Below are 27,080 nucleotides of genomic sequence, written 5' to 3'. Positions count from 1 at the left end.
AAATGTTAACAAAGAAATATAATATAATAAACAATAATATACAAAGAGTAACACAAGAGTAACATATTTGAGTGTAACATGAATTATTTTCTGCTTTCATTTAAGGTCCCAAAGTCAGATAAAGGCTCTAATAAAGGTGAAGACTCAAGCATAAGCCCAATGGAACAACTGATAGTATTTTAACTGCAGGGCTTGCACTGCACTACAAAGATTTCACCCAAGTCAACATACTATTTATATGTTTTTCTTTATCCAGTACAGTACAATTTAGTTGCAATTAACGTGTAAAAAGTTAAATTATTTGGTCTATGACCAAATTTGTTTGAACAGTTTCACTCTTTCTTTTTCTCTTAGACTTAAAGTTTTATATGTGGCGAAATGAAGACTTAAAGGATTGCTATGAAAGTTTGAGACATATGGTCAAATCAGTGTCAAATAAAATCAAACCAACAGAAATGGACACTGTGGAGCAAAGTGACATTGTTATTTGTACATCCAAACCGACACAAGCTGACATTGATGCAGCCCTAATGAATATTCCAGGTAAATTCCACATAATATTATCAGAGATGGTTTATAAAACTGTACAATCTTTGATATTACACTATAGGCTACTAGCCTGGGTGTTCCCATGCTGCTTTGCACGCAATTTCATTCACACTGCAAAGGCAGCCTGGAAACTACCACCCTAATTTTTACCTGAGATAGGGGACCAATCACAGAACAGGGGGGAAAGCAAGATGATGGTGAGCTATGCACAGATGCATTTGATAGACATCCGTGGCGGCCAATGAACGGATCTGGGCATTTTTTTCAAATACGAGAAAATGAACGTTTGGTTGCCAGACCACGTCTCATTGAGATGTGGTCGCGTCAGCCAGGCTACTAGGCTACTTTGCAGCTTCAAAATCTCCCTTAATTCAGAGCAGTGGCAACTACTTTATTTGAAGGCTCAGAACTGAGGGACTGTTTTGGCATGCAGGCAATGAGACACAATGTAATTGGTCATGCTGATACTGATCCTGCACTACTAACATACCAAAACACTCAAATCCCAGCCAGTTGTCAATTTCTCCTTTTTCATTGAGCAGATCAAAAGCGTTGTATTCTGGTGGTGATACATTTCACACCTCCAGAAACTGAAGAAAATAGCAGCAGCTTTGCCACAAAGAAGCCCAAAGTCTCTGTTGTACAGTGTGCTATGGATGAGGAGGGAGGTTTTCAATTTTGTACATTTAATGATAAAGCTCTCAAAGAACTAGACATAATCATGTAAGTACTGCATCTTGATACATTTCTACATTTTCATATGAAAGTGTGAGAACTTCAGGATGACCCAGCCACAAGCCTTGTTGCATTTTGGCGACAGCTTTGCTTTAATTGTGACTTTATTGTTATTAGGTTATTTGCAAATACCCTTGAATGATGTACCAATTAACTTTTAATATTATTTTTTTAATATTAAAACTATTCATTATAGTTTTTTTAAAGATTAAAACTATTCATTATAGTTTTCATTTCAAGTCAATGTTGTGCTCATGAACTAGTATACAACACAATATATTCCATGGAGATTCCTTTTTGTCCCATTAGGTCAAATGTCTGATTGAAGTGAAAGACTCAGAAGGTGAGTCTTATTGTCTGTCATCATTGGTGGAGACACCATCTTATATCTTGCTTGTTGATATCACATTGACATCTGCAGTATTTTATCTAAGCTACATGTTTTAAACCACACACCTCCAATAACTTATTTGTATTTTCCGCAGCAAACCTGTCTCCTCATTCTGAACTTGTAGAAGTCAAGTCCTCCTAGTTTTAGCAGGAATAATATCCTTGAAGTAATACAGTGCATGGTTTTAGCTGACCTACCTAATTGGGACACGACGTGGGACTCTAGGGAAATGACCTTACTGTGCTTGATTATCTGTGAAGTCACCTCACCACTGATCCCAATTTAAAAAAAACTCATTACTATAGGAGTGACAAAACCGCTATCTGACTGCAAAAACTAACATATGCTTTGCAATTAGTTGTTTGTAATGAGGAGAAACCATGTGTACAACTAAGTAAATGTGTGAACATTTTATCACATTCTAACTTTTTCAAACATGTTAGGCAATTTTATTCAAGCTGCATGTGAAGCTAATACTGAATTGCATAATGTGCTTACTGAGATTGCTGGACGTGTTATTTTCCTATTGTGTTAAAGCATCTTTTTAAGATTAGATTAATTTAGTTTAATTAATTAAGTATAAGTATACTTTTTTGGTCACAGCATTTATCCCAATTTGTGAATTAGTGAACACACACACAGCACACATCTTTGCTATATAAACTCTGCTTTGCTACAATAATCTCGCTATTCGCTGAACATTCTTGGCTCTGTTGACTCTCCTTCAGCAACTTTAAAGCTTTGAATTTGTGTGTGTGTGTGTGTGTGTGTGTGTGTGTGTGTGTGTGTGTGTGTGTGTGTGTGTGTGTGTGTGAGTGTGTGTGTGTGCGTGCGTGCGTGCGTGCGTGCGTGCGCGTGTGTGTGCGCGTGCGTGCGTGCGTGCGTGCGTGAGAGAGAAACGAAGCTTCGTACGTCACTGGTCATGTGATCGTCACAAACTGAAACAATCTCCGATACAAAACTTCACTCTTCACTCTCATTTCATGTGTTTGATACTCGCCTCGAAGCGCATATCAACATTTTGCAGAAACCTAGGCCTACAACTCAGATCTAACATGACTGTAGTTGTTTTGTAATGTTGTGCGGCCTAGCCTACTTGGGTCAAGATTCGGATCAAAAGTGAAAGTGATAGCGCTACTTGTTTACAGCATTCATTGCTGTCGAAGAGCTATCATACACACGGACATGGGTTCTGACTTCGGAATAATGAGTGTAGCTCGATCGGGTAAGTGTTACAGCTTGTAGCCTATCAAATCTAAGCTATATGGATAGATTTAGTTGAACAGATTCTGGAACAAAATTCGGGCACATTTTCAGTCTCTGCAGGCCAATCTTCAACTGGTAGCCTACATTTGAAACGGGGATTCTGTCCTAGGGGCGTCACGTAGGCTACACCTACAGTAGACTGTGTGTTGTTTGGAAAGTTTATCTAAAAATACAGTTATCTTGGTCATTGTAGCCTAATGCCTTTTCAGGACAGTCTGGGCTATACCCATTTCTGAGATAGTATGTGATCATACTTGTCTGGTGTAATATGTTTTATGTCAGTTGTCATGATTTTCTTTTCTTCATATATGTGTCACTAGGAGGCGGTAGAAATATATATTCATATTTGGAGGCCAAACAGTGAAGCGAAGGCCCCCTATTGGCCCTCATTTATGAACCGAGCATAGAAACCTGCGTAGATCTGAGCGCAGAAATCATTTTACGATGAGGCTCACGTGTGATTCATGAAACGTTTGTATATATTCCAGCATAAGAATAAACATGTGTTGATAAATGTGGGGGCGGGAAACAAGCGTGATTTAAATATCACGCCCCTATGCTCGTTGTAATGGCCTCGCCCCTAGAATTTACGCCATGAAGGTGCATTAGATAGATAGATACTATATTGATCCCCAAGGGGAAATTCAAGGTTTCAGCAGCTTAAGACACCACGCACAACATACACTACAATGTACTGTAATCAGGATAATCAACAACAACAGCAAATCAACAAATCAACATGACTAATAAGAACAGTAAAATACTAAATACTAAGATAAAGATGTGCATTAATGTACTGAGGATTTGTAGCCTACTGTGATACAGTATGAGGTGTGTTTCAAGTTGGTAGTGCAAATAAGTCCAACAGTGCAAGGTTAGATATGTACGTATGTTGGACAATGAAAAATGTAAGCATATAATATAATAGTTCTAGTATAAATATATGGACAAATAAGATAGAATGACAGTCATATAAGAATAATAGCAGCAGTGCAAGGATAAGTGGATAGGGGTACTGGCATCAGTCATTGGTCAAGTATGAAGTTAGAAATATATGAACGAAATAAGAGAAAGTAGACATGAGAGTTGTAGCAGCAGTGCAAGGATAAGTTTAAGTTTGATAGGATGAAGGTATCAGCCATTGGTCAAGTGTGAAGTTAGATCACAGTCCAGTCAAGGGGATGGAGGGAGGGGTTGTGCATGTGGGCTAATGTAGCCAGTAAAGCCAGTAAACAGTGTCAACAGTACACAGTATTGTACAGAAATGCCATACAGGTGTATAAGTGTATAAGAGGGTGAAGGTGCAGATAGCCTATGCAGAGAAGTCCAATTCTCCTTTTCCCTTCAGTGAAGCATCGTAGAGTTGGGTACAAATATCTTCCACAGATAGAGGAGTACCGTTAGCATTGCATTGTACACTACCAATGACTGCACTGATGGCATCAGTAGGCGATTTTAGATCAATTTTGACAGGGAGTACATTAACATTAACAGGGAGTAGAGAAGTCAAGCATTTCAGGAGTTGATCTTGTAAAGATTATAAAACTAACATTTTATTTTACCCTTATTATTTCCACAAAAGGAAACAAAAGAGTCAAAGTGTACTACAAACCAGTGCCAGGTAATGTTAAGAAGCTGTGTCAGAGTCTGATTGCATCACTGGATGCAAAGATAATGGAAGTGCATGAAGTGTCCTCACCAGCGGAGTGTGATGTCATCCTGGCATTCTGCCCTGTTGTGTCTCGACTTGAAATAGATGTTGAAACAGCTCTTAAGGACTGTAAAGGTAATATGTCTGTTCTTACTTGTCCTTTGTATTGAAGTGTTAAGTGAAGTGTTAGAATTGTGTCAAAGTACTGTATGTGCGTTCAATTTTATTTCTACTTGTATGTATTAGTGTAATTTAAAATGTTACGTTTTTTTCCTCTCCTTTTCCTCTATCTAATATAATTCCTTTACCGTGATTTTTTTTGTGAACACATGCTTTTAATTCATGCCTCTATTTCAGGATACATTTCATACAGCTTTAAGACCCCAATAATCTTTGTTTTTGTATCATATGGTTTTGACAGACACAAAGCCCGTCATCCTGGTAGTGATGCATTTTACCATTAATCCAAATGATAAAGTGCAAAACAGCAGCAAATTTGCCAGAGAAAAGGGCATGATTGTTCTGGACTGTTTGTTCAGTGAAGATGAAGGACTACTGAATTGTTCAAAGAATGACGAAGCAGTTGAAAAGATTCTCATAATATTGGACGAGCATTCCAAGGTTTTTAAGCCACCTCGTCTCTCATAATCTCTATAAAGCTACACATATCAAAATGTTAACAAACACATTATGTCCACATTATGATGAGACCCTCCGAGATTTTCCCCACAAACTGTATACAGAATACTGAAACTATAGATTGTTTGCGTTGAATTCTAGAAGGAACTTGGAAAATAATTCACTCCTCAACAGGTTAGGTTGTCTGAGTGGACATACATACCTGTAAACAATAAACAGACCAGATACTTTATCTTCTTCCCCTCAACTGGGATTCCCCTTTTTGGGCTTTGATTTCGAAACTGAGACACCAACTAGTTTATAAAACATGTGTTCTTTTGTTCAAGGACTGTAAGGATCCGATTGTAAAGGATCGCAAAGTGACAGATAATCCAAGGAAAAGCACTAAAAAAACAAAGCCACTTGACAAACCTCTCAAGAAGCAAGTAATGCTTGAAGGTGAGGGTTGCTTTTTGTCAGATCAATTAGGTTGACAATAGTGAAATATGATGACACTTGACTAAAGATTTTTAATTTGATCTCCAGATTTAGACACTTTGTCATGTTATCTTCAGGTTTACTAGCCTTGGTGAAGCCAGACGAATCTGTGAACATAGTTGAATGAATTTGCTCAACAGGACTATCTAGTTACTTTCCTACTCAACCTGATTTCCGAATCATCAGGAACCAGTCACTTATTCAGGAGCTACAGTATGATAACAGATAGAGGAGTGCCGTTAGCAGTACATTGTACACTACCAATGACTGCACTGATGGCATCAGTAGGCGATTTTAGATCAATTTTGACAGGGAGTACATTAACATTAACAGGGAGTAGAGAAGTCAAGCATTTCAGGAGTTGATCTTGTAAAGATTATAAAACTAACATTTTATTTTACCCTTATTATTTCCACAAAAGGAAACAGAAGAGTCAAAGTGTACTACAAACCAGTGCCAGGTAATGTTAAGAAGCTGTGTCAGAGTCTGATTGCATCACTGGATGCAAAGATAATGGAAGTGCATGAAGTGTCCTCACCAGCGGAGTGTGATGTCATCCTGGCATTCTGCCCTTTTGTGTCTCGACTTGAAATAGATGTTGAAACAGCTCTTAAGGACTGTAAAGGTAATATGTCTGTTCTTACTTGTCCTTTGTATTGAAGTGTTAAGTGAAGTGTTAGAATTGTGTCAAACTACTGTATATGCGTTCAATTTTATTTCTACTTATATTATATTAGTGTAATTTAAAATGTTAAGTTTTTTTCTCTCCTTTTCCTCTATCTAATATAATTCCTTTACAGTGATTTTGTGAACGCATGCTTTTAATTTATGCCTCTATTTCAGGATACTACAGCTTTAAGACCCCAATAATCTTTGTTTTTGTATCATATGGTTTTGACAGACACAAAGCCTGTCATCCTGGTAGTGATGCATTTTACCATTAATCCAAATGATAAAATGAAAAACAGCAGCAAATTTGCCAGAGAAAAGGGCATGATTGTTCTGGACTGTTTGTTCAGTGAAGATGAAGGACTACTGAATTGTTCAAAGAATGACGAAGCAGTTGAAAAGATTCTCATAATATTGGACGAGCATTCCAAGGTTTTTAAGCCACCTCGTCTCTCATAATCTCTATAAAGCTACACACATCAAAATGTTAACAAAGAAATATAATATAATAAACAATAATATACAAAGAGTAACACAAGAGTAACATATTTGAGTGTAACATGAATTATTTTCTGCTTTCATTTAAGGTCCCAAAGTCAGATAAAGGCTCTAATAAAGGTGAAGACTCAAGCATAAGCCCAATGGAACAACTGATAGTATTTTAACTGCAGGGCTTGCACTGCACTACAAAGATTTCACCCAAGTCAACATACTATTTAAATGTTTTTCTTTATCCAGTACAGTACAATTTAGTTGCAATTAACGTGTAAAAAGTTAAATTATTTGGTCTATGACCAAATTTGTTTGAACAGTTTCACTCTTTCTTTTTCTCTTAGACTTAAAGTTTTATATGTGGCGAAATAAAGACTTAAAGGATTGCTATGCAAGTTTGAGAGATACACTGGTCAAATCAGTGTCAAATAAAATCAAACCAACAGACGTGGACACTGTGGAGCAAAGTGACATTGTTATTTGTACATCCAAACCGACACAAGCTGACATTGATGCAGCCCTAATGAATATTCCAGGTAAATTCCACATAATATTATCAGAGATGGTTTATAAAACTGTACAATCTTTGATATTACACTATAGGCTACTAGCCTGGGTGTTCCCATGCTGCTTTGCGCGCAATTTCATTCACACTGCAAAGGCAGCCTGGAAACTACCACCCTAATTTTTACCTGAGATAGGGGACCAATCACAGAACAGGGGGGAAAGCAAGATGATGGTGAGCACAGATGCATTTGATAGACATCCGTGGCGGCCAATGAACGGATCTGGGCATTTTTTCAAATACGAGAAAATGAACGTTTGGTTGCCAAACCACGTCTCATTGAGATGTGGTCGCGTCAGCCAGGCTACTAGGCTACTTTGCAGCTTCAAAATCTCCCTTAATTCAGAGCAGTGGCAACTACTTTATTTGAAGGCTCAGAACTGAGGGACTGTTTTGGCATGCAGGCACAATGTAATTGGTCATGCTGATACTGATCCTGCACTACTAACATACCAAAACACTCAAATTCCTGCCAGTTGTCAATTTCTCCTTTTTCATTGAGCAGGTCAAAAGCCTTGTATTCTGGTGGTGATACATTTCACAATTCCAAAAACTGAAGAACATAGCAGCAACATAGCAGCAGCCACAAAGAAGCCCAATGTCTCTGTTGTACAGTGTGTTATGGATGATGAGGTGGAATGCTTTCTAAATTGTACATTTAATGATAAAGCTCTCAAAGAACTAGCCATAATCATGTAAGTACTGCATCTTGATACATTTCTACATTTTCATATGAAAGTGTGAGAACTTCAGGATGACCCAGCCACAAGCCTTGTTGCATTTTGGCGACAGCTTTGCTTTAATTGTGACTTTATTGTTATTAGGTTATTTGCAAAAAACCTTGAATGATGTACCAATTCACTTTTAATATTATTTTTTAAATATTAAAACTATTCATTATAGTTTTTTTTTTAAAGATTAAAACTATTCATTATAGTTTTCGTTTCAAGTCAATGTTGTGCTTGACATGAACTAGTATAGCCTACATCACAATATATTCCATGGAGATTCCTTTTTGTCCCATTAGGTCAAATGTCTGATTGAAGTGAAAGACTGAGAAGGTGAGTCTTGTTGTCTGTCATCATTGGTGGAGACACCATCTTATATCTTGCTTGTTGATATCACATTCACATCTGCAGCATTTTTAGAAGCTACATGTTTTAAACCACACACCTCCAATAACTGATATTTGTATTTTCCGCAGCAAACCTGTCTCCTCATTCTGAACTTGTAGAAGTCAAGTCCTCCTAGTTTTAGCAGGAATAATATCCTTGAAGTACAGTGCATGATTTTAGCTGACCTACCTAATTGGGACACGACGTGGAAGGACCCCAGGGAAATTACCTTACTGTACTTGATTATCTGTGAAGTCACCTCACCACTGATCCCAATTTAAAAAAAACTCATTACTATAGGAGTGACATAACCGCTATCTGACTGCAAAAACTAACATCTGCTTTGCAATTAGTTGTTTGTAATGAGGAGAAACCATGTGTACAACTAAGTAAATGTGTGAACATTTTATCACATTCTAACTTTTTCAAACATGTTAGGCAATTTTATTCAAGCTGCATGTGAAGCTAATACTGAATTGCATAATGTGCTTACAGAGATTGCTGGACGTGTTATTTTCCTATTGTGTTAAAGCATCTTTTTAAGATTAGATTAATTTAGTTTAATTAATTAAGTATAAGTATACTTTTTTGGTCACAGCATTTATCCCAATTTGTGAATTAGTGAACACACACACAGCACACATCTCTGCTATATAAACTCTGCTTTGCTACAATAATCTCGCTATTCCCTGAACATTCTTGGCTCTGTTGACTCTCCTTCAGCAACCCAAAGGCGCTCCATGTGTCGCGCAACTTTAAAGCTTTGAATTTGTGTGTGTGTGTGTGTGTGTGTGTGTGTGTGTGTGTGTGTGTGTGTGTGTGTGTGTGTGTGTGTGTGTGTGTGTGTGTGTGTGTGTGTGTGTGTGTGTGTGTGTGTGTGTGTGTGTGTGTGTGTGTGTGTGAGAGAGAGAGAGAGAGAGAGAGAAACGAAGCTTCGTACGTCACTGGTCATGTGATCATCACAAAACGAAACAATCTCCGATACAAAACTTCACTCTTCACTCTCATTTCATGTCTTTGATACACGCCTCGAAGCGCATATCAACATTTTACAGGAGCCTAGGCATACAACTCAGACCTAACATGAGTAGTTAGCCTACTTTTTTTGTAGGCTAATGTCGTGCGGCCTAGCCCACTTGGGTTAAGATTCGGATCAAAAGTGAAAGTGATAGATAGCGCTACTTGTTTACAGCATTCATTGCTGTCGAAGAGCTATCATACACACGGACATGGCTTCTGACTTCGGAATAATGAGTTCAGCTCGATGGGGTAAGTGTTACAGCCTGTAGCCTAAACAATCTAAGCTATATGGATAGATTTAGTTGAACAGATTCTGGAACAAAATTCGGGCACATTTTCAGTCTCTGCAGGCAGGCCAATCTTCATTCATCTGGTAGCCTATATTTGAAACGGGGATTCTGTCCTAGGGGCGTCACGTACAGTACACCTACAGTAGACTCTAGGCTTGAGTTGCACCCGGGCAGGGTAGGGGAGGCTACCACCGGGGGTAGGCTACGCGAGATGAAAAGAGCAATTCAATGTTGGAAAGGTGTTAGAAGGGATTAAAAAAAACATCGTACACCTATGTTCTCTTTGTTCTTTGTGTTTCTTTATGTTGTTCCTCACACTGTTGTTTAGTGTGAGATCTCAGACCAGTTATTAATTTTGATTTTGTTATTAGTCATGAAGGCCAGCAAATGAAACATGCCTGGAATGTGTCAATAGAATATGTTATGTTTTTATGTGTCGGGGGTATGCGAGCCGACTCAGCCGAGTCATGATGTAGGTGGAGGGAAAGGTTTGGGAACTGCTGCACTAAGGCACAGTTCCCTAGGTGGGAGGGCGTTGAGGGCACGCTCCCCCATAACGCACAAATATACTAAACTCAATCTTTAACATTGAACTTAAGTCTGGGGAGTCTGTGTAGTCTCAGTTGCCAGCAGGTCTGATAGCCCTAGAATAAGTTCACAAACACAAAGCACATTTTCTGTGTTTCACAGTTCAGAAATGGTCTAAAATAGTGTAGGCTACATTTCAGCACTCCATGAAACAGTAGTCTAGTGGTCACCTCACCTGTGTTGTTTAGAAAGTTTATCTAGAAGGTGGGATACTGTTGCGCTCTTGATGAAATTATTTTTTGTCAGGTGCGTTAAACCAAAAGATATCAGGAAAAGGTAGTAAGGGTTCGCACTCTGTAAAAAATAGACAAAGTCTTTGCTGAAGAAACTCTTTCTTTACTGGGTGAGCAGACGTTTCAGCCATTCGGCTATTCTCAATGCTCGTACTCTAGAAAGAAAGTAGAAAGTTTATCTAAAAAGACAGTTATCTTGGTCATTGTAGCCTAATGCCTTTTCAGGACAGTCTGGGCTATACCCATTTCTGAGATAGTGTGTGATCATACTTGTCTGGTGTAATATGTTTTATGTCAGTTGTCATGATTTTCTTTTCTTCATATTTGTCACTAGGAAGGCAGTAGAAATATATATTCATATTTGGAGGCCAAACAGTGAAGCGAAGGCCCCCTATTGGCCCTCATGTATGAACCGAGCGTAGAAACCAAAGATCTGAGCGCAGAAATCATTTTACGATGAGGCTCACCTGTGATTCATGAAACTTTTGTATCACTTTAATTCCAGCGTAAGAATAAACATGTGTTGATAAATGTGGGGGCGGGAAACAAGCGTGATTTAAATATCACACCCCTATGCTCGTTGTAATGGCCTTGCCCCTAGAATTTACGCCATCAAGGTGCATTAGATAGATAGATAGATAGATAGATGGATACTATATTGATACCCAAGGGGAAATTCAAGGTTTCAGCAGCTTAAGACACCACACACAACATACACTACAATGTAATCAGGATGATCAACCACAACAGCAAATCAACAAATCAACATGACTAATAAGAACAGTAAAATACTAAATACTAAGATAAAGATGTGCATTAATGTACTGAGGATTTGTAGCCTATACTGTGATACAGTATGAGGTGTGTTTCAAGTTGGTAGTGCAAATAAGTCCAATAGTGCAAGGTTAAAGTCCAGTGACCAGCGATAGATATGTAAGTATGGACAATAAAAAATGTAAGCATACTAGTTCCAGTATAAATATATGGACAAATAAGATAAAATGACAGTCATATAAGAATAATAGCAGCAGTGCAAGGATAAGTCAGATAGGGGTACAGGCATCAGTCATTGGTCAAGTATGAAGTTAGAAATATATGAACACAATAAGAGAAAGTAAACATAGTAATATAAGAGTTGTAGCAGCAGTGAAAGGATAAGTTTAAGTTTGATAGGATGAAGGTATCAGCCATTGGTCAAGTGTGAAGTTAGACCACAGTCCAGTCAAGGGGATGGAGGGAGGGGTTGTGCATGTGGGCTAATGTAGCCAGTAAAGCCAGTAAACAGTGTCAACAGTACACAGTATTGTACAGAAATGCCATGTAGGTGTATAAGTGTATAAGAGGGTGAAGGTGCAGATAGCCTATGCAGATAAGTCCAATTCTCCTTTTCCCTTAAGTGAAGCATCGTAGAGTTGGGTACAAATCCTGTCTGTCCATTGTGCATGTCAGGGAGCGTGATCTCCAACTGATCCAGCTCTTCTGCTGTATAATAGCGCTGTGGAGTGGATGACAGTCGTTGTCCAGGATGTTGAGTAACTTGTTCAAGGTCCTTTTTCAAGGTCCTTCTGATACTGAAGTGATGCACTCCAGTTCAGCTCCAACGACAGAGCCAGCTTTCCTTATTATACGTCCAAAAGAGAAACATTTGTGATCTCGAGCCACAGTGACACAGTGAAAAAGTACTTGAAATGGTCAGAAGGGTCCATGGGTCATGAATCCGTGCCCAAAATTCACATTCCTAACTCTAGAGAACCAAGATCATAGCATATGTGGTGAAATTCTGATGCCCATAGACTAGATCGATAGATATTTTTTTGATCCCCAAGGGGAAATTCAAGAAATTTAATTGAAATACATTAGAAGTGTCTTTTAATACTGTCTACTGTCTTTTAATACACAGTCAATCGAAATCTGCTGCTAAGTTGCCAACAGAGTTTTTGACGTCATATCTCAGGCATTCTTTACTTGCTAGACATGAAACTTACTCAGACAGCGTATGGCCATATGTCAGACATAACAGCATTGACTTGCCCTGGCAACTCTGGCCTATCTGCCTATCTGCTGCTCTGGCCTATAACATGAACTGGGTAGCGTAAACTGATACGGCCAAGTTACTCTTGGCTATTACTGTATATGTAATGTAGGAATGTTTCATTTGATTTTTTAGTGCTACATGCTGTGGTGACACTGCCAAGCAAAGTGTTCAGTTATCTCTGGGAATGGATAATGAAGATCATCAACGGATTCAGAAAATGTAAGTTTCTTTCTGATATAATCATTAGGGAGCCCCGATATTACATTCTTTCTTGGGACCTCACATTTCTAACAGTAATCCTGCTGAACGTTCACACGTGTTTTCATAATCTTTCGTCATTTAAGATATCGAAGGTAAATAGAGACTGTAATATTTCTGTAAGGGCCCTTTACATATTGACAAATGTTGATTAAAAACATTTACAGTATAGTCCAGTTAATGGTGAAAGTAAGCCATTTATGTCAACATAATACATTCGCCATTACGCTGTAGAATCATAGTCTGAAAATATGGTGAGCATGCTTTGAGTCGGCCGGTTCTGCAATTGATTATGTATCAATGTAATCAATGTATCCCATGGCCTCCATTTGGTTTACACGATGGCTGCCATGTGAATAATGTATTTTTAGATTTCCCTTTTGCTTTCCACAAGCGATACGTTTTGCGATCCCTTGTGGAGTTCAAACAGATGTTTCTCCATATTGAAGGATTTTTGTGGTTGATAAGTATTATCAATTTGATTGAAATTGTAGGATATTGAAAGTGCATTATACTGTTTGTTACTTCTAAAGCTAGGCTTTGTTTGGTTGGGCAAGGCACAATGTTTAGATGAGCTCAGCCCACCCTTCCCATGCCAAGAGCTGGCACCAACAATAGCCTCTTCTCTGTTAACAAGAAAGATGTAGACTATTTAAAATGCTGTCAGAGAAAAATAATTTAGTTGGGCATGCCATGAATGTAAAAATGTGAAAATGGGTGAAATAGTTTGAGAATCATTGTCTAGGCAGGGATAATATATAAACTGGGTAGCATAAACTGATGCTCCCAAGTGAATGAATTTTTCATTTTATTTTTTAGGGCTGTATGCTGTGGTGACACTGCTAAGTGAAATATACAGCTATCTCTGGGCATTGGGAGCGAGTATCATCAACGGATTGAGAAAATGTAAGTTTCTTTCTGATATAATCATTAGGGAGCCCCAATATTACATTCTCTCTTGGGAGCTCACATTTCTAACAGTAATCCTGCTGAACGTTCACATGTGTTTTCATAATCTTTCGTCATTTAAGATATCGAAGGTAAATAGATCCCTTGTGGAGTTCAAACAGATGTTTCTCCATATTGAAGGATTTTTGTGGTTGATAAGTATTAACAATTTGATTGAAATTGTAGGATATTGAAATTGTGTGTCATTGTATGTTTGTATGTTATTTCCGAAGCTAGGCTTTGTTTGGTTGGGCAAGGCACAATGTTTTGATGGGCTCAGCCCACCCCTTCCCATGCCAAGAGCTGGCATCAACCATAGCCTCTTCTCTGTTAACAAGAAAGATGTAGACTATTTACTATGCTGTTAGAGAAACATATTTAACTTAGGCATGCTATGGGTGGAAAAATGTGAAAATAGGTGAAATAGTGAAAAAATCATTGTCTAGGCAGGGATAACATACACTGCTTGTAACCTGATGCACCCAAGTGACTTGGCTATTTTGTAATGTAGGAATTTTTCATTTCATTTTTTAGGGCTGGATACTGTGGTGACACTGCTAAGTGAAATATACAGCTATCTCTGGGCATTGGGAGCGAGTATCATCAACGGAATATACAGCTATCTCTGGGCATTGGGAGCGAGTATCATCAACGGATTAAGAAAATGTAAGTTTCTATCTGATGTTATAATCAATAGGGAGCCCCGATATTACATTCTTTCTTGGGAGCTCACATTTCTAACATTAATCCTGCTGAACATACATGTGTTTTCATAACCTTTCATCATTTAAGATATCGAAGGTAGATGGAGACTGGAATATTTCTGTAAGGGCCCTTTACATATTGACAAATGTTTATAATAACATTTATAGGCCAGTTAATGGTGAAAATAAGCAATTTATTTCAGTTATTTGAATTTAATTTACCGACATTTGAAAGGGAATTCAAACAGATGTTTCTCCATAAGGATATCTGTGGTTGATAATGATGAATAATTTGATTGAAATGGTAGGATATTGAAGTTGTATGTCATTGTACAGTACAGTATGTTACTTCTGAAGCTAGGCTTTGTTTGGTTGGGCAAGACAAAATGTTTTGATGGGCTCAGCCACCCTTCCCATGCCAAGCGCCCAAGTGTCTCTCTCGGCTATTTTGTAATGTAGGATCTTTCATTAGTTTTTTTAGGTCTTTATGCTTTGGTGACACTGCCAAGTAACATCATCAACGGATTGTTAAGAAAATGTAAGTTTCTTTTGTGACCAATGTTATAATCATGAATAATCACATTTCTAACAGTGATCCTGCTGAACAGAACATTCACATGTGTTTTCATAACCTACAGTAGTGTTGTCTTTGTGTGGGACAGTGCCGACCATTAAAGTGTTCACCATCCTCACTGGGAACACCCTGGGCTCCCATGAGAGCTTCCGGAACCGTCTCAGCACTCGGATGATGCTGGTGGAAAAGCCGTCAGCTGAGGACTGTGACGTCATCCTGGCTTACTGTCCAATCGTTTCTCGAGTCGGAACTGACATTGAGGCGGCACTCTCTGTTATTCCAAGTAGGTTGATTGTGTCGGTAATTATTATGACCGCCGCTAGCTTAGCTAGCGTAGCGGTCGTATAGGGATTGTCATTTTTTGGTCAACGATTCCCGGGGCACCGTAGCACCGTAGCACGTAGGCATGATATTGTCTCACACACACACTTACATCCACACGCACAGATACACACTCATGCACACACACTCATAAATCCACATGCACATACCCATGCGCGTGCGCGCACACACACACACACACACACACACACACACACACACACACACACACACACACACACACACACACACACACACACACACACACACACACACACACACACACAAATCCACATGCACAGACATGCACACGCACGCACAAACACACACGCACACACACACACACATACGCGTATGCACGCACACATACACACACACACACACGCACATACACACACACACACACACACACACACACACACACACATACAGTTACACATGCACACTCTCACACATGCATACACTCATTTATATGAGTTGCAAGAGTAAGAGACACGTACATGCATATCAGTTGCACAAATAGGAGATACAGACAAGTTGACAAGTGTCATTTATTTTTTGTGGAGAGAATGTGCAGAACTGAGCAGCGGTCATATTTTGTACTGCTCTGCGGCACATCTTCAGATAATGGTGCAAGTCAGTGGTTGTTTTCTAATACACTTTGTTGTCGAATTCACCAAAGTGCTCCTCTTGGCCCCTCTATCTGTTCTGTTCTGTGTCAGTGCTAAATAAAACCAACATGGTGGATCAAGCTATGAACAATCCCAGCCAGTCACATCACATGTGCATGAAAGGGAGAGGAGAGGTTTTATTTGTTTTTCAGCTGAAATATCAGTCTTTCACCATAATTGTGAAGTAAGAATTGAGTAAGAATTACAGTAAGTTAGTAAGAATAAGTAAGAATTGAATGTGACTTCTTTACAGATTGCCGACCTGCAGTCCTAATGGTGTTCCACCACACCAATGACAAATATTACATTGTGCCAAACACCAGCCGATTTACTCAACACAGGGGTATACAGACAGTTGACTGCTTGTTCAATGATGATGGACTGTTGCACGCCCCCCGAAATGATGAGGCTTTCAGACTTGCAGTGGAACATTTGAAAGTATTTCAGGAGCATGAAATGGTAAGTTTTTCTTGTAACTGTACCCGTAATTTCCCGACTATTAGCCGCGGCTTATATATTGATTTTTCTAAATTTCTTCCGCTATGAGGTTAATACAGGGGGGGCAGTTAATATGGTGTTAATATGATTTTGTTTCTTTTAACTTGCGTAAAACATTGCCCTGCGGCTTATACACAATGCGGCTTATATGCAGGAAATTACTGTATAATTTTCTTTGGCAGCATATCACGTATAGCCTATTAATTTTACACACAGCCTACGCTACCATATAGCTCACTCCCCACCATCGTGCCTCAGTAGACCTGGGGTTTTTTTTAGAATTTGTAACAATATGTGTTAGTTTACAGTAAAGCACAAACAAAACAGTGGACCCATGGCCATTGACTTCATTTCACAGAATGGAGTCTCGGTTACAACTACATTTTATTTTTAATTAGAAAATACAGATTTTGCATTGCATTCTAATATGGTATCATGGCCTTAACCATCAAGCTTATACTATAATGTTTTTTAAAAAAAGTAAAAATGTAAAAAAATGTAAAAAAAAAGAAATGTAATATAATATTAATTCTGTATACCTGAGTTTTTGAAATTCACGTTTGTAAAATCCTGTACTTCCTCCTGTTCCATGGTTTGCCCATGCAGTCCTCGGTGCTCCGACTTTTATCCCCTCTGCGTAAGTGTCTACTCTTATATCACTAATGGCAAGTGAAAGGTCTAGAGTAAATGTTTATAGTTTATTGTCTTAGCTGTATAATTCAACATCCTGGCTATACTTGTATTAATTAAGATGTGTTGATTTTCTGCTTTCTAACAGGCTGTGTATATGATTTCATAAGAGACTTAATTATTGGACCTCAACTGGGAGATGGACGTACCAATCGGTATTAAGACAGGCTATTGTATATTTACGGCCGTTCATGATAGTTCCTTCAAGTGAACCTAGGCATCAATGTTTTGACCTTGTTGGCCATATAGTAATGCTGGCTGTGCTCTAGACTACAGTATAAGCAGATGGATATCATATAAAAGATGGAGTATGGTTTTGAGAATGAAATCAGATGCATTGAACATGCAAAAGGGAATATGAGGAAACATTTAATAAGTTTGCTTTAAAGCAACACTAAAGAGTTTTTTTGTACCTTAAAATAATGTTTCCAAAATAATGTCAGTGGTTTATCAACTCGTAACGGGGTGAAGGGCACGATCTGCTATCACTTCGCGGCCCTCTATCGGCCATAACCACACTATGTAATTTTACTAGATCGGGTAGGTGTATCTGTAGTTTGATGAAATGAGACATAAGAAATTTGTCTTGCTTCGATGTCGCAATACATCATAATTTCATAAAATCATGCAACACACTCTACCTTGTCTGTGGAAAATCGTTATTCGCTGGATAAACAAATAGTGTGTGTGCGACAAAAGAAAAGTGCTTTAGTGTTGCTTTCATGTCCAACAGATATTGATTCACTTTGATTGTTAATTTGACGTGTGTCATGTCCTTGGTCCTCAAAATATGAGTTTGAGAGTTACTGAAAATGGCATTTTCTCTATCTGTACAGAAATAAAGAAGTGACATCACGATTGTGATAGAAACAAATTAAAAATGTTTGTTGTTGTTGTTTCTGTTTGTATTTTTTTTTCTGAACTCACTTAGTGCATGACCAGCATGGAGCTGATTTATCGGTGTGACTATAAAAGAGATTTAACCTTTTAAGCTACTGCACTGTACTGCTATGGCGATGCCTTCCCCTGCCAGGGTTTTGCCCCCTCTGCTCTTTAATCTGTGAGAAATCCCCTCACAACTTCCCGCAGGGTTACTGATTGAGCGGGTGAAATTGTGCCTGAACATAACAGGGAGACAAATTGCATTCCGATGCCAATGTCTGTCCCCTTGCTTTCCAAATGTCATCATATTCTTTCACTCAAGCTTTGGTCAGAGAGCCCTGAAATCTCTGTTATGGGGCTCTGTGTTATGTTGGGGGCTCTGTGTTGCCACTGGCTATAGTGCCTGACTGTACTACATTTGGGTCCCCGAGTGCCCATGGGGACCCAGGTTAGAGTCTGTCTGGCCCTGGTAGTTTTCCACCACATCTCTCTCTCCCACTCACTTCACTTCATATAGGCCTACAGTATATACTACCCACAAAAAGTGAAGGGATATCTGGCTTTCAGGTGAATGAAAGAAAGAAAGTACTGGAACATTGAATTGGTGGACATGCAAATTAAAAAAAATGTAGGTTGCAGTAAGTTCACCTGTAAAGGTTATAGTGGATTTTAGGTTCATCCTGAAATTTCATTCGAAAGCCGAAAATCCCTGACTTTTTGTGAGGTGTGTGTGTGTGTGTGTGTGTAGTATTAGGGCCTCTGCCTTACATCATTGAAAGCAGGAAGTCCAACTTTGAAATCTGTATTTCTCCCATCTCAAGGCAAACTGAGGGAATGATGCACGGCCATTCAAAAACATGACTGGTTTTCTAAAGATACAACGTTTGCTGTTAATCTGTGAAGTGTCCCTTTAACCATTTGTAAGAGGACTATTTTACATTGGCTGCACTCACTGTGAGTAACTTGGCCAATTTATTTATTGGCTAGCCTAATACTTCCATCTGAAGAATCGAGCTATAGACTATTCCTGTTCTAATGCATTCCGCTCAGATAGCAGCCTATGGCTACCATGCAGATTCAAGATGCATGTTTACTTGCAAACAGCTTGCGACCCTCCATTTGCAAACCAAAAAATGAAGGCTTGTAATAATACAAAATATTGTGATATCAATGTTGTGCAATCAAACGAGCTACAGCTGGTAGAGCCTTCAGTCTTGAGCAGGACCTGCAAAAGGGCATTGTGAGAACCGTTCAGACTTCTTAAAGTGACTGCACCATTTTATCAATATCAATATCACAATTTATCAAGTTAGCAGCATTTATTCAGAAAGTACATTTGAAAATACACCATAGTAATTATAGAAATAATGCATAGGCAATTTCCATTACTTTAGTTGTTTGTGCCACATTGTTTTGTTAACATTCAAATGTTTTGATGCGTGTTAGGGATATGGGGATCAACAATCTCTGCCCGAGGGTCCTGTGTGCAGTTGCTCCGCCACTGGCCAGCTCTCTATGTTATCTCAATGGCGATGCAGCTTTTGTTTGCACCTCCATTAGCTGTTACCGCCTACTGCCCGTATGCATTTTACAGCTACAAACAATTGGCCTTATTACATAATTTCAGCAGCTGGTCTCTCGAGGTAAGGCTGGAAAGCGTTGCCTATTAAATAATAAAGCATGTAGGCTTTATAAAAAATGATTTTATGACAGGCCCACTCCCTCTTCCCCGCTTCAAGACACTTTCACTTTCGGTTCAAACTCTGCAAGAACTGCGTTTGATAACGACGACGTTACCGCCAGCGGATCGCATTTACTTTTAAACAGGTAAGCTAGCTACGTTGCCCATATTTAAACGGACATATAATATGTGAGTGTAGGTGTAGGCCTACGGTCATTTTGTTTGTAGCTTAAGCGAGTTTACGTCTTCTCAAAATAAACAAAGTGATAGCGTCAACTCTGCTAGGTAGCCTACAGGCTATGCCTGCATAGTCAAACATTTGTTTTAATCGACCAATCAGTCGTAGGTTAAGCTATTTATCACTCCTTAGTTTTGATCTCCATGAAGTATGTATAGATGGACGTAACACGAATATATATTGCTATCTAGCCTATTCCTTCTGTTCCAATATAGGATGAAGAAGCCGGTAAGAATATTTGTGACCCAAAGTGGAAATACTCTGAATTCTCATCTGGACTTTCTGAAACGCCTACGTAACCATCGCAAATTCAAAGAAAAAGTAGTTGATGAATGCGATGTTATACTGGCATTCTGTCCGATTGTTTCTCGAGTGGGCACTGATATTGAAGCCGCACTGAAGATCTTTAAAGGTAGGCCTATGTTTCAGCGACGTGATTAGCCTACTTGACGTTGGTGCATGGTCGGGGAGGGAGTTGTTTGCAGGTTTGTTACCCCCAAACAGGCCTATTTCAAATTTTGTGTAGCCTATAATTGGGCTATTGTGTTCTGAAGAGGGCATGTTCCACTTATTTTACTGCAATACCTGGTTGAAGAATATAGTGTCTCTGAAACTATAGCCTAAGCGCAAACTTGTTTCAATAGAGTTACAGACTCCGCCTCATCTGTTGAGAACTGGAATATCACATTCTAGTGATAAAACAGATTTTAGGTCACCTGTGTCACAATCCTTCCACTGTTTTACCCTCTGAAATGTTCCAAACTAGCCAATCCAAATTGAGACCTATTAGTCTACTTGATAATATTCTACAGCACGTTTAAAAGTCACTTGACTCACTACATCAATTGATTAAAGTCATGGAACATAATTCAATTCAATTCAATTCAATTCAAGTTTATTGTCATACTGTATACTCATAAAAAGGAATTTATAAGTAATGAGATTCATTGTGCTCAAGTGTCCAGAAATAAATTAGAAAGAACAAAAACATAAATAAGAAGAAAAGTGCCATCTTAAGGGGGTTTCCCAGGACAGTTCAGCATCCTGATGGCTTGAGGGTAGAAACTGTCCTTGTATCTGCTGGTACGGGTCCTTAGGCTCTTGTATCGTCGGCCTGAAGGCAGGAGGGTGAAGAGATGGTGGCTGGGATGACTGGAGTCAGAAACGATACGCTTGGCCTTTCTTCTGCATCGCTGACTGTAGATGTCCTGGATGGATGGTAACTCAGTCCTTGTAATACGCTGTGCTGATCTGATGACTCTTTGTAGCGCTTTTCGATCCTGGGCAGTGCTGTTACCATACCATGTTGTTATGCCACCAGTTAGAATGCTATCTATTGTACAGCGGTAAAAGTTGGACAGTATCTTGTGGTCCATGCCAAATTTCCGCAGACGTCGCAGAAAGAAGAGCCGCTGTCTTGCTGTCTTTGTGATCACACCTATTTGGTGTGTCCAGCTCAGATCCTCACTGATGTTAATGCCCAGGAATCTGAAGCTTTTGACTCTCTCCACTGCTGCACTCCCGATGTAAATGGGTGCGTGTTCTTCTCCCTGCAGCCGCCTGTAATCCACTATCAGCTCCTTGGTCTTTGCTACATTGAGCAGCAGACTGTTATCCTGACACCAAGATGTCATTGCTGCCACCTCTGCTCTGTAGGCACACTCATCACCATTCTTGATGCAGCCGATTATGGTGGTGTCATCAGCAAACTGAATGATGGTGTTGGAGCTGTCAGTGGCTGCACAGTCACATGTGTACAGTGAATACAACAGAGGGCTTAACACACAACCCTGTGGAGCACCAGTGCTGAGTGTTAGACTGGAGGAGGTGATGTTACCTAGCCGTACTGCCTGTGGCCTGCCTGTTAGGAAATTTAGTATCCAGCTGCACATGGAGGGACTGATGTTCAGGTCTTGCAGTTTCACGATGAGCCTAGATGGTATTATGGTGTTGAAGGCAGAGCTGAAGTCGATAAAGAGCATCCGCACATACGTGTTGTTAAGAACATAAGAATCCCTTATTCATGAAGGATATCCTGACTTCTGGAAGAGAGAGCGATGAAGGTTGTGAGAAAAAGAATGGCAAAATGCATGGTGGGTGGATGGATTGTTTAGTTTGGTTAGGGTTGTTTGACCTGACATTTTATTGAAATAATGATAAAAAATCACCCAGGTTAAAGTTGCTCTGAAGAATATGACTACTATATTTTCAACATTTATTTATATTATCGTATGGTCAGATCTTAGTTCCTGATAGGATACATTGCACCCAGTCTGCAGTGTCACTTGGCCATTAGACAATACTAGATCTTCTTTCTTTCAGTCACACATTGCTTATGATATACTATAATGATGTTCATTTACTGATTGAAAGGTCTGTGCTTTTTCTTCTGGGTTTAAATACATAGGAACAAAATAGCAAAATGGTGAATATCCAGTAGGCTAAATATTTTTGTTGTTGTTTCAATAGGTCTCTCTACAGCTCCGAAGCCCATCATTGTAGTGGTGCTTCACCATACATATGAGAAAGATGAAGTTGTACCAGACAGTAACAAATATGCAAGTGAAAAAATATGTATAGTAAACTGTCTGTTTCATGAAACCGAAGGACTTCTAAAGTGCAAACGGAATTCTGACTCAATCATCCTTACATCAAAGAAGTTAAAAGAATTTAAGGTATGCACACAGAAATATTATTGAAAATATTTGGTGCAAAATGTAACCTTGTAATCCTTTAGATGTTTATGGTATGTGTATATTTAAAGAAGAACAAGCATCCCTGTGATATTCAGTATAACAATGGAATAATTGAGAACTCATACTGAAGATGTGTGGTCACGACATAAATGAACCATTTTTCCTCTGCAGAAAAACACTTAAAGGGGCAATAGAGTGCAAAACCCAGTTTACCTTGGCATAGTTGAATAACTGCTAGTAATGTAAACCTCCAAGTAAACAGTACTGTAGGCCTACTGGACACTCATATCATTATTCATGTGATTAATTATTATTTTTATTTTCAAATTATTCTTACAATTTATTTTTTTTATTTTTTTTTATTTTATTTACAATTTATTTATTTCATTTTCAACTAACTATTACTAATCGTGTATTCTAAAAGGAAACTAAGGCATTTTTACATAAATAATTGTGACCTTCCCTTTAGAAGAAAACAAGCAGAAACCGTGTAGACGTAAAACCACAGGTAATTGTACCTTTCATATGACTTTTCATATGGTTATGGTGACTCTCTTGTATATTATTTTGTCTACAAACATCTTTTATTTAGAATTTTAAAAGTTATCCTTTGTAGAAAAAAAAAACACGACAATGAGGCATTTAAAGATAACCTGTAAGACTTACTCCTTACTCCTGTGATTTTTCCATACAGGAGGAGAACATGGATGGAAATCATGAAAAAAAGAAAGGAAATAAGGTAAATTTGAATGTATTTCATATTCATTTAACTGTTACCAATCATGTATTTCTAAAAGGAAACTAGGGCATTTTTACATAAATAATTGTGACCTTCCCTTTAGAAGAAAACAAGCAAAAACCGTGTAGACGTAAAACCACAGGTAATTGTACCTTTCATATGTCTTTTCATATGGTTATGGTGTCTGTTGTATAACATTTTATCTACAAACATTTTTTATTTAGAACTTTAAAAGTTATCCTTTGTAGAAAAAAAAGAAACACAACAATGAGGCATTTCAAGATAACCTGTAAGACTTACTCCTTTACTCCTTACTCCTGTGATTTTTCCATACAGGAGGAGAACATGGATGGAAATCATGAAAAAAAGAAAGGAAAGAAGGTAAATTTGAATGTATTTCATATTCGTTTAACTGTTACCAATCATGTATTTCTAAAAGGAAACTAGGGCATTTTTACATAAATAATTGTGACCTTCCCTTGAGAAGAAAACAAGCAAAAAACGTGTAGACGTAAAACCACAGGTAATTGTACCTTTCATATGTCTTTTCATATGGTTATGGTGACTCTGTTGTATAACATTTTATCTACAAACATCTTTTATTTAGAACTTTAAAAGTTATCCTTTGTAGAAAAAAAAAAGAAACACAACAATGAGGCATTTCAAGATAACCTGTAAGACTTACTCCTTTACTCCTTACTCCTGTGATTTTTCCATACAGGAGGAGAACATGGATGGAAATCATGGAAAAAAGAAAGGAAAGAAGGTAAATTTGAATGTATTTCATATTCATTTAACTGTTACCAATCATGTATTCTAAAAGGAAACTAGGGCATTTTTATGTAAATCATTGTGTAGAGGTATTTTTTGCATTTCAAATGACCTTCCATATGGCTATGGTGACTCTGTTGGACAACATTTTGTCTGTAAACATCTTTTATTTTGAATTTTAAAAGTTATCCTTCGTAAAAACAAGACAATACGACATTTCAAGATAAGCTGTGAGACTTGATATAACTCAGAAATATTATTGAAAATATTTGGTCAAAATATAACTCCTTTATATGTCTATGGCAGTGGTTCTCAAACTTTTCACAATGAGTACCACCTCAGAGAACATGGTTACACTTTACTTGACAGGTTCATTCATAACACATTCATAACAGCTGTCATGAACTGCACATGAAGCATTCATGACTGATTCATGAAATATGACTCAACATTCATACCAACACTTTCATGAATGTGGAAGACAAAACGACAAAAACTTTGTCAAAATAAAAGTCTGCTACTTTTAGCAGTAACGAGCATGTAACTAAGTATTTCTTTAAATCAAGTGAAGCAATTACAACTTCTGAAATGTAAATGAGTTACTTGTGTTACTCTCTTTTGTGAAAAATGAACACTTGCAGACAAGAGGTCAAGATAGGCTTACTTTAGTTGCTTCTGATCTGACGTCGGTGGCGCAATGATACACCAATCAAATCAATCAGTGAGCATAGGGCCCGGGATCGTGACGTGAAAGCTTCGCGGGCAGCCATTTTGGCAGCCTCACTCCTTAGTTTACTATGCGCCTTGTAAGGATTTACTCCCTTCTGTTAGTGTGTTCCTGTTACTTAGTTTTTGCCTTCTTGGTCGTATGTTGCTGTGTAGTGGGGTGTAACAGCGCAACCCAAGATTGCGAGAGGAAAAGAATCGCTAATACTATAAATGTTCTGCTTCTTGTCTTCTGCATCTGAATGAATGGATTATTAGGTTCGGTGTGCTACCAACATGGCGGCAATATTCCTAGAATGCAACGCTTGTGCCCAAGCCCTATTGAAAGACCTTTACTCCTTACTCATTTACTCCTTACTCCTGTGATTTTTCCATACAGGAGGAGAACATGGATGGAAATCATGGAAAAAAGAAGGTACATTTTAATGTATTTCATATTCATTTAACTGTTACCAATCATGTATTCTAAAAGGAAACTAGGGCATTTTTATGTAAATAATTGTGATCTTCCCTTTAGACGAAAAAAAGTGGAGAGAGTGAAAAGCCAAAGGTAATTTTTGTCTGTCATATAACTTTCCATATGGTTACGGTAACTCTGTTGCACAACATTTTGTCCATAAGCATCATATTTTATTTAAAATCTCAAAAGTTATAATTTCTAAAAACAAGACAATAAGGCATTTCAAGATAAGCTGTAAGACTTGATATATTTTTCATGATTCTTTAGACTGGGCACCAAGAGGTTGGGAGCAATTCCCATCAGAACACCAAAGATTCGTCTCAAAGGTCATGTTTAATCTTGTAATGTTTAGTTGTAGCTTAGGCTAAGAATATCCACTGTAAATACAAAGAGTATCAGAAGTGTGCAGTTACAGAATGACTAGTTGTTGATTTGTTGTTGCTTAACCTGTTGCTTACTTTTACTTCATGTCAGACTTTTTCACCTACAAACAGTACACATGCACTCAACTGCAAGCAATCTGCATGCTTCTCTAGGCCACAGACAGACATTTACAATACAAGTGTGGTCATCAATAGGAGAGGTGCAAGAAAATACACACACGGTGGTATACTCACTGCTGAAGCAGAGGCCCCTGTCTCTGAATGTGGTATAATGATGAATGCTCGTTTTGAAGTTTCATTTTAAACTATCATTATAATCAAATGTTTACAATTGTCACAAATGGTTGTGTGAAACTGATGGTAGGCTAACAGTGGTAGTTTAACATGGTATGGAGGTAACCCTGGATAGCCTATTTGTACAAAAACGAAACTTTGTTTGTGGATCTGATTCTAATAAGGAACCAAGCTGACATCATTATATTGACTGAACACCAAAGTGATTATTAAAAATGAATAGTAATATGCTGGTATTGTTTGTGTTTGACTGATGAAATGGTGCTCCTAACATATTTAGTCAACATTCATTTCATGTGTGGCATGGGTTTAATCCCTGGTGGTTTTATTTATTTATTTATTTATTTATTACTTTTTTTCAGTAGGCTTTTTATTCTGATTTAAGCTCAGTATTAAGTTAATGTTCCAAATGTAAGGCTATAACATCTTAAAATGGTTTTGGTCTAAAATGAAATCCTTCACAATGGAGTCCCATCTAGTTGCTTGTCAGGCACTCTCCCATAACTTGGAACGGTGGAACAATTATCTGGACCTACTGCTGTGGTCTTCAACATTGAATACGGTAGGTAATAATTGAATAAGGTTTTTGTCATGGACACGCCAAGACATGTTTGTACCGACTTGGGGGGGAAGAAAGAAAGAAGAAAAATCACACAATTTGACAATGTCGAATCAGTCACAGCTGCGTCAATAGGCCACACCTCTGAAGTTCGCCTATAAAAAAACTGCCATCTGCCTAGACCAGGACATCCATGTGTTAGGCCCTGAAGCTAACTAGGCTACCTATATGACAAGTTGCAATGCAAGTTTCATGGTTGAAATCGAAATCGA

General features: G+C 38.3%; 2 protein-coding genes and 1 long non-coding RNA gene across 16 annotated transcripts; all 3 read left to right on the top strand.

Moving 5' to 3' along the window:
- The first annotated feature begins 390 nt into the window (after positions 1 to 390).
- On the top strand, positions 391 to 2,483 carry LOC134097594 (uncharacterized). Its single transcript, XR_009940927.1, has 4 exons — positions 391 to 543; positions 1,092 to 1,272; positions 1,594 to 1,627; positions 1,770 to 2,483. It is a non-coding gene; the product is annotated as an uncharacterized LOC134097594 (long non-coding RNA).
- Positions 2,484 to 9,382: 6,899 nt separating this feature from the next.
- Positions 9,383 to 18,248, top strand: LOC134097593 (uncharacterized). Of its 3 annotated transcripts, none has more exons than XM_062550510.1 (9): positions 9,383 to 9,818; positions 12,848 to 12,934; positions 13,793 to 13,879; positions 14,456 to 14,587; positions 15,098 to 15,163; positions 15,288 to 15,482; positions 16,445 to 16,650; positions 17,296 to 17,326; positions 17,468 to 18,248. In XM_062550510.1, exons 1-9 carry the CDS (start codon positions 9,779 to 9,781, stop codon positions 17,539 to 17,541), a joined length of 918 nt encoding a protein of 305 aa, XP_062406494.1. In that variant the 5' UTR covers positions 9,383 to 9,778; the 3' UTR covers positions 17,542 to 18,248. The 3 variants fall into 3 exon arrangements, with proteins under 3 accessions (XP_062406494.1, XP_062406493.1, XP_062406492.1); XM_062550509.1 differs by having other exon boundaries at positions 15,267 to 15,482; XM_062550508.1 differs by having other exon boundaries at positions 15,264 to 15,482.
- A 1,548-nt stretch (positions 18,249 to 19,796) lies between these two features.
- On the top strand, positions 19,797 to 26,471 carry LOC134097590 (uncharacterized). 12 transcript variants are annotated; one of them, XM_062550497.1, is made up of 13 exons: positions 19,797 to 19,904; positions 20,001 to 20,088; positions 20,396 to 20,592; positions 22,650 to 22,855; positions 23,346 to 23,384; positions 23,571 to 23,615; positions 23,719 to 23,757; positions 23,952 to 23,996; positions 24,103 to 24,138; positions 24,337 to 24,381; positions 25,492 to 25,527; positions 25,630 to 25,662; positions 25,840 to 26,471. In XM_062550497.1, the coding sequence occupies exons 3-13, from the start codon at positions 20,397 to 20,399 to the stop codon at positions 25,915 to 25,917; spliced, it is 798 nt and encodes a 265-aa protein (XP_062406481.1). In that variant the 5' UTR covers positions 19,797 to 19,904; positions 20,001 to 20,088; position 20,396; the 3' UTR covers positions 25,918 to 26,471. The 12 variants fall into 12 exon arrangements, with proteins under 12 accessions (XP_062406481.1, XP_062406484.1, XP_062406482.1 ...); XM_062550500.1 differs by having other exon boundaries at positions 19,802 to 20,088; positions 23,349 to 23,384; positions 23,722 to 23,757; XM_062550498.1 differs by having other exon boundaries at positions 19,802 to 20,088; positions 23,349 to 23,384.
- The last annotated feature ends 609 nt before the right edge of the window (positions 26,472 to 27,080 follow it).

This window comes from Sardina pilchardus, chromosome 12 (genome assembly GCF_963854185.1).
Source record: "Sardina pilchardus chromosome 12, fSarPil1.1, whole genome shotgun sequence".
Taxonomy (NCBI): Eukaryota; Metazoa; Chordata; class Actinopteri; order Clupeiformes; family Clupeidae; genus Sardina; species Sardina pilchardus.
This window is presented reverse-complemented; position numbering and strand designations above follow the sequence as displayed.

What these genes read in the sequence shown, in the direction of transcription:
- LOC134097590 (XM_062550497.1), top strand. Translation starts at nt 20,397, where the DNA reads ATGAAGAAGCCGGTAAGAATATTTGTGACCCAAAGTGGAAATACTCTG. An exon ending in GAAAAAAGAAAGGAAAGAAG is followed by an intron (nt 24,382 to 25,491) that starts GTAAATTTGAAT and finishes TTTTCCATACAG; the next exon opens with GAGGAGAACATGGATGGAAA. An exon ending in GAGAGAGTGAAAAGCCAAAG is followed by an intron (nt 25,663 to 25,839) that starts GTAATTTTTGTC and finishes ATGATTCTTTAG; the next exon opens with ACTGGGCACCAAGAGGTTGG.
- LOC134097593 (XM_062550508.1), top strand. Translation starts at nt 9,779, where the DNA reads ATGGCTTCTGACTTCGGAATAATGAGTTCAGCTCGATGGG. An exon ending in CAACGGATTGTTAAGAAAAT is followed by an intron (nt 15,164 to 15,263) that starts GTAAGTTTCTTT and finishes CATAACCTACAG; the next exon opens with TAGTGTTGTCTTTGTGTGGG. An exon ending in GGCACTCTCTGTTATTCCAA is followed by an intron (nt 15,483 to 16,444) that starts GTAGGTTGATTG and finishes ACTTCTTTACAG; the next exon opens with ATTGCCGACCTGCAGTCCTA.